This window comes from Vigna unguiculata, unplaced genomic scaffold (genome assembly GCF_004118075.2).
Source record: "Vigna unguiculata cultivar IT97K-499-35 unplaced genomic scaffold, ASM411807v1 contig_467, whole genome shotgun sequence".
Taxonomy (NCBI): domain Eukaryota; kingdom Viridiplantae; phylum Streptophyta; class Magnoliopsida; order Fabales; family Fabaceae; genus Vigna; species Vigna unguiculata.
The window spans coordinates 71,439-79,249 of NW_021011179.1; the positions used below are offsets into that span (position 1 = coordinate 71,439).

Genomic DNA, 7,811 nt, shown 5'->3' on the forward strand with positions numbered 1-7,811 from the left:
TTGGTTCATAACAGTTGGTTCATATCGTTGTTCGGTTCACTAAATTCAGTTTAGTTTGTTAGAATAAAAGACAATTCAATTCAATTTGTTTGAATAAAATTAACGAAAATTTGTATGAATTAAATATAAAATATGTGACAATAATACTGACTTTGTATGTGGTAATGACACTTGCTTGACATATGACACTGCCATGTGTCATAATGTTGACTTGGATGTGAACAATTTTTTAAAATTTTTTAAAAAATTTAAAAAATAAAAAAAATCACGAAATGACACATGATTGTCGTTGTTCACTTTTGGTTAACAATTTAAATGTCGTCACAAAAAATAATCAAATTGATCATAATTTATACAAATTAATATTTTTTTAACTTAAAAAAATAAAATGATATTTTAACACATAAAAAACGTCACATCAGATTATAAGAGAAAATTGTCAAAATATCATTGTCCTTCATAAAAATATGACCAAATCGAAGAAAGAGAAACGAAACTTGGGACAAATGATGTCTTTAAGAATAAAAAAAATAATATTCTCTTCCCCCGACCTCTTCACCTTTTATCTATAACTTCCCTCTTTTCTTCAGAATTTGCTCATTCCTCGTGCTCATTGGAAGGTGTTGCGCTTTCCTATCACACAAAGGTGTTGTCTTCTTCCGATGAAGTGTGGGCTGGCTTACGTTTGTGTGATGTCCGAAATTACCCATATCCTCGATTAATCCGGTTGGGCTGAATCCAGCCAAACCCGAATGTTGCTTAGCTCTAGGTGCAGAGCTGAACTTAGGGTTTTGTTGTTTGTTCCTTGGTCTTCTATCAATCCAACACATTTGATCCTTGCATAAACTTGGAAAGCTTAATAATTTAGGAGACAAACATGCTAGTTTATGAAAGCATAAATACAATGTAGGCATACACAAACTTAAACATAAAACATAAACCACAAAAGTGACTAACTCCTAATAAAGCAAATATTATTAAAAAAGTAAAACACCCATGTCACATCATAAAAAGAAATAATTATAAATATATTTAAATAATGGTTTAACACATCTCAAGACATCTAATGCATCACTGTGAATCAGATCGACGACGAGGGCACTTTCTGACGCGAAATCCCCATCACTGCGGCGCCGGCCACCACGCAGCCACCTGCGACGAAAAAAGCTGCCCGGAGAAGACGCGAAACCAGACGCGAACACACCTACATTGCGAGAATCCTCCACCTCCGTTCCAAACAGAACCACAGGCCACTGTGACAAAAATCGATGTCGATTGCGCCAATGCGACAGCCACCACGGTACCTGCAAAAAACCAAACCAGACAGACCCCCGCGAAGCAACCCACCGTCGACGAGAACGCAACTTCAAGAAAGGGTTCAGTCTTCTTCATCGTGATTTGGCCGTGCTCAATGAAGAAGAAGGGTTTGAAATCCAAGCGCGAGACGAAAGGTTAAAGAAATTGGGGATTTAGGGTTCTTCGAAACCCTTGAGAATCAGATTTGGGGATTATCTTGATTAGGGCTGCCAACGTTTGGTGACTTCAAATTCGAAATAGACAACCTAAAAAATACGTTGTTTTTTGGTTGATTCTAAACAAAGCATTCATTCATCTACGATCTACGATCACAGAACTAATGCAGTCTCTCAAGTCACACCATGCTGTTTCATCTTCTCTTTTCAATCAATTCTCTTATCAGTCTATGACATTCTTCCTCTCTTTCTCAACCAAAAGCCGTTGCCTACACTTCAACGAAACCATTTCATTAATTGATTACCTGAATTCCGACTTGCAGTTCTCCAGAACCCAATCCCTTTATGTCTCCAAACGTGTTTCAGGGTGCAGATTCCCTCAAAACCCCTTATCAGTGCTCACTTTCTTCAAACAAATAGGCTTTTCCCAAAGCCAGATTCTCTCCCTGATTCGTCAAATACCCCAGATACTGTTTACAAACGTTGAGAAAATCTTGAGACCCAAAATTCAGCTCTTTCAGATGTCTGGATTCCAGGGTTACGAGTTATGCAGCTTCATTTCAAAGAATCCCTCCATTTTGACTCATAGCTTGAAGAAAACATTGGTCCCCTCAGTTGAAGCTATTAGGAAAATTGTCTACGACCAGAAAGATTTTATTCTTGTTTTGCACAGATGTGGCTGGATACTCCCAAAGTACAAAAGAATTATGGAGAATGTCGTCTTCTTGGAGAGTTGTGGCATTCTTGGGACTCATCTTTCATTGCTACTCAAACTTCATCCAAGGCTTTTCGTTGCACAGCGGTCTACTATTGAAAACAATGTTTCTCGAGCTGTAGACTTGGGTTTCCGTGAAAATTCAAGAATGCTTGTCCATGCAATTTATACATTAAGTTGTTTGAGCGATAAAACATTTGAGAGAAAGTTGAAACTTTTTTTTGGTTTTTCGAAGGATGAGGGCCTGCAAATGTTCAAGAGAACTCCGACTTTGTTTAGAACATCAGAGAAGAAGTTGAAAGTTGGAATGAAATTCTTCTTGCATACAGTTATGCTGCCCAAGTCAGTCCTTATTCACCAGCCTAGGATTTTAATGTACAGCATGGAGGATCGCGTGCTTCCTCGATATAAAGTCTTCCAACTGTTGAAATCAAAAAATCTCTGCAAGAAAGTCCCCAGTTATATTCATGTGTTGTGCTTGTCTGAGGAGATGTTCTTGGACAAGTATATATCACAGTTCAGAGAAAATGCAGAGGAGTTATTAGTAGCATACAAGGGTCATTATCTGGAGGCATAACCATACCTTCAATTCTGTTTTTTCACTCTTCCACAGGGTTCTAATACTGAAATTATTTAGATAGTGTTGTGCATAACCATGGAATGTCTCATTGTAGTAATGAAGATGGCTCGTTTATTGTATCTGTTTATTGATTATGCATCTTTCTTTCCCATGGTAATTTGGTGGTCATAAGAACCTTGGAAGATCCACACGAAAATAAGCAATCCACTTTGACTGCTCCTTTAAAGAGGTATGCAGAGTATACTTTTCTTGATCTTGTTGACTTGTTCCCACCTGGGATATGCTCCAATGTTGAATTGTAAAATTAGCCTGTATTCATCTTTCAGCACCCTTGTTTAGCTTTTGAATCGCTGAGCATTAATTAGACTGTTTCTATGTTGTGAATTATGTAAGTTAATTTGATTAGTCAAATTTGTATGTGCGTAAGTAGGATTGATATCGAGTTTCCTTTTACTCCCTTCCACATTCTACTATTGAGAGAGAAAAAATCAAGAAGAACGTGGGTTGCATTAGTAAATCTTAGGTGGTACTTGAAAGTTGAAACCATTGAGACATTATTATGCTGCTTTATTGTCAACGTTTAAGACTGCTTTTTTTTAATGGCTTTTCAATGAGGGACTAAAGGTATGCATCACTGCTTTCACTTGTTTATCACTGGAATATATTTGGTAGTATTTGAACTAAGCTAAAAAATGCCAAAATATAATCCCTTCAACTGCAGCTGCAACAAATCTTCTTACAATCTCTTTCCCTTACAAGATGGACCATTCTTTGCTGTGACAGTTTCATCTTGTCACCTTGCAGTGGCCCTCCAGCCCCGTCTTATGATTTCCTGACTCAACAGCTAAACCTGAAAACAATCAAAGAAGAGTTCATATTTTGTATATTAATTCTGATGCATTATCTTTGAAGGTCCGTCTCATGATATTTTGTATCACTCTTCTGCAGGGTTGTTATATTATAATAGATAAATATTACAAGAGACAACATATGTGTATAAGGACACACATTAAAAGAAATAATTATCTATTTATTTTAAAAATCAAATAATTTTAAAAATCAAATAATTTTAAAAATAATCTTTAGAAATACATACCGTGGGTTAAATCGATTCAATATAGAATTCGAGCATTTTAGAGATTTGTATAAGATTTTAAATTTAAAAAACTAATAATACTATTTAAGAACTAAAATAATAATTTATTAGATATTAAAGGTTAGAGTTGAAATATATTTTTATTTTTACGGTAAATCAGTTTAATAATAAATCAAATGAATAAAATAATTATTCAGAGAAGTAATACTTTAAACATAATATATTCTTTAATAATTTATTAAATGACCAACTAATTATAAATTCTAAAATTATAAATTTAATATAATAATAAAACAAAAAAAAAATATTACTTCTCTAAATATAGGGAGCCCATTAACTATAATACAGTAACATTCGCAAGAAATTTTTTTTCTTCTAGTCTCTAAAATACGCCATTTCAAAGTATAGTTTATTGTTAACTCTACTTGGTTACATAGTGAACTAATTTTCAAGTCTTTTATTAATGGTGGTAAATTCAAAACCCCATTACCATTATGAAAAAGCAGATAAGTTCTTGCATGTGATTGTTAGGTGTAATAAAGTAGTTTCAAACCTTAGTGTAGTCAAAGTTCTCTCTAATAACAACCGTCCCACCTTAAAAAAACACTTACGGGAATCATAAAAGCTGGTCCAGTATTTTGAATTTGAGTCAAAATAACTGGTTCTAGAAGTGTCAAGTTTGGTACATAATGGTTTGTTTTCTAAAAGATGGTGGTAGTGACATAAATCAGTGGTGGAACCGGGAAGAGTAAATGGTATGAGAAAGAAGAAATCTTTGGTGTGAGTTGAAAATTAGAACTTTGTTTCTTTCGAGCTGCATGACTTGGACTCGCTTTCCCCCCCTCTCTTTCTGTCTTTTGTGAAAGAACATGACAACGTTAAACTATCTATTAACTGAGATAAATGTGGAAGCAATACTCAACCAGCAACGTTAGATTGAGATAAATTTAACTACGGTTGATACACTACACCATGAACATGCAAAAATAAAATTCCAGAAACATATTCGTTTTAATGTTTGGTATGGTAGGAGCCACTTACATTCTGGCTCTCTGATCGTAATTTAAAATTCAACAAGTGCGATGAGTTGTTTAATTTCCACATAAAGACACACGAATAATAATTACCCATAACCACATAAGCATCTTATATATATGGGAATGACGTGATTCTTGCAAGCTGCAACTGAAACTTTTATTTATTTCGCCAATTCTGAAGAAGGGTCCTCTTGGAATCTGATACCATCTAGCTACTCCATGGAAAACTCTCATGTTTGTGAGGGTGGGAGAGGAAGATACTGATTTTTGATGAAAGAGATAAATGTTTATGTTTATTTTTTTTGCTTTTTATTATGATAATAACAGATAATTAAAACAGCAGTATACAATACTAACCATAGAATTATCAAGTACTTAAAGAAAATCTCTTCCTTTTATTTTATTTCCTTGAGAAGATTAGGACTAAGCCGTCAACTTTGGCCATGGTTCAATGTTACTGTATATACATCAGTACTTGGTTGTTTTGGAGTTTGACACCATTATATTCCGTGGAAAATTAGAAAAAGCTCTTCTTAATCGCTGTTCAGAATCTTAACTGGATAGCTCCTACGAAAAACAATTAGTCCTCATACACATACCTATTCAAAACATGTCACTATTTCTTTCTTATTTTAGTTCATAATCTTCCATTTACACCCTCATAACACACTATAAAACAAGTTACACCAACTCAACTTATAATCATTTGAGCTTAACCAAGTTTGTCGAGAAACCATATACCTTGCATCGAACACTTTTCAAACCAACCTCCATCATGGAACAGGAACTCATCATGTTCAAAGGTTCATGGAAAGGCAACAAGAGTTGCTTCAAGTGAAGCTGGATATGATCCAAGGATGAGGTGGCGTGCTGCTAATCCAGCAGTAGAGACCACACGCGCTTGGAAGGGATAACATGGTCGTGCGGCGAACTCAGATAACACCTCACTTGATAACGATGAAACTTTCAACAGTTTCATTCGACGTGCCAAGGGTAAAATTAGAACCGTGTCCCACATCGGTCGGGAGCAGAGCAACGTTACACCTGTACCACTACGAGATGATGACGAGGCTAATGCTAGGGATAACCTAAACGACCAGTTTTCGAATTTTATCAAGAGTTCGAAGAAGAAGTTGAGAAGTACATCAAGCATGAGGAAGCATGGTTCCTTCAATAGACGGTGACCATTGATAAACCAGGGAACCTCAAAAAGAGTGATTTGACATGTGGGTCCATCCAATATTCTGTTATATATACTGCATGAAAATAAGATCCTAAGCCATGCAAGCATTATTATACTTTACATTTTTTCTATTTCAAACACAGTAAATGTGAAATGTTTATTTAGGGGGAATAATTTCGACTGGTTTATTGTTTGTTTGTAAGAAATTAATATACATTGATGTTTTGTCTTTAATGAAAGGTTTCTGATTAATCTGTAGTGTTTTTATTGAAAGAATAATTAATATTAGTTTATTAACAAGAAGGATCAGAAGGCAGCTATATATAGGAAATGACTCAATGAACATACATACCTGCATTAGACCTAACACCTCTACTTCTTCACCGACTTTAATGACGCCTTGTTCAACACGGCCAGTGGCAACTGTTCCACGTCCCTTCATCACAAATGAAAAATATAAAGCAGCTGAAATGATGGAAACCATTGCCCCCATATTTATTTATGTCCATACAATCCAATATATGTAATGAAACAAATGCAGATTTTGAGAGAACTAAGTGTTGAAAATAGAAATTTTGATATTCTCTTTAAGGGAAAAAAAACAATTATATGAGACAACAGTTTTTAAAGCACTATGTTAAGATTTAAATTACCACTGCGTCATATCATTACAAAGAGCAAGGCCGTAACAAATGCTACCTCCTTTCCTTATTTATTCTTCAAAAACCCTAGACGAATTAAGAATTTGAAATTTAAGATTTTGAAATTTTATCCTTCACCTAACTAGAGATTTAAAAGAACAAGAAAGAATTTGTTAAAGTGACCACAGTTACAAAGATGACCGGTATTATAAACATCTATTCCACATATGCTCCAGTGTCATAATCCCATCTGCTTATGATGTTAAGCACATCAATAATTGCTGTAGTTTGAGTGAACTGAAAGAGCATATAAGGAATTTAAAAGCAATGAACGTAAACAGAATAGTAATAAATAGTACTTCTTAAACAGTGTCGTTACCTAAACGGTGTTTATACTGGAGCGGATGGAAAGTGATAGAACATGATAAAAACACAAGACTTACATTACAAATTGTAACAATTTTATAACTGAGCCATCTTTACTTCAATGAATCTGCTTTCTTCCAAAAATTAACCCAAAAAATAAAGTTCAGGTCATTTTACCTGAATTGAGAACACATCTCAATTGGCATTAGGAAGGCTTGTCAAGTTGGCGAACAGAGTCAGGAATGTATGCATCTACAACATCCATTAATTTTAGAATGGCCTGTCTTCCATCTCGTCATTTGTACCCTGTAAAGCAGACAACGCTGAACCTCTAATGATCGGGATTTCATCCCCAGGAACTTGTAGAAGCTCAGTAGCTCTACAAAAAACATTATCATAAAACACATTTAGCAAACACAAAGATTACAGAAACTTAAGCAGGTTTATTCATTTTCTGAGCCATGGACAGAGAAGAGAAGCCTTAGAGAAACACCCTACCCGTAACTCCATTTCTACAAGCTCTAACAACTCTGGATCATCAACAGCATCAACTTTATTTAGAAAGCAAACAAGAGATGGCACACCAACCTGCATAATACATTTAAAGATAAAATATGTCAATCTAGAAGTAAGGAGAAAGGTGTAGACGTTCTAGGTATATATATACAAACCACATCAGTAGAATACCTACTTGGCGAGCAAGAAGAATGTGCTCCTTGTT

General features: G+C 34.9%; 1 protein-coding gene across 1 annotated transcript; it reads left to right on the forward strand.

Moving 5' to 3' along the window:
* Positions 1 to 1,447: 1,447 nt before the first annotated feature.
* LOC114172015 (transcription termination factor MTERF5, chloroplastic-like) lies at positions 1,448 to 2,764 on the forward strand. Its single transcript, XM_028056756.1, has one exon. The coding sequence runs from the start codon at positions 1,637 to 1,639 to the stop codon at positions 2,762 to 2,764; it is 1,128 nt and encodes a 375-aa protein (XP_027912557.1). The 5' UTR covers positions 1,448 to 1,636.
* The last annotated feature ends 5,047 nt before the right edge of the window (positions 2,765 to 7,811 follow it).

What these genes read in the sequence shown, in the direction of transcription:
- LOC114172015 (XM_028056756.1), top strand. Translation starts at nt 1,637, where the DNA reads ATGCAGTCTCTCAAGTCACACCATGCTGTTTCATCTTCTCTTTTCAAT.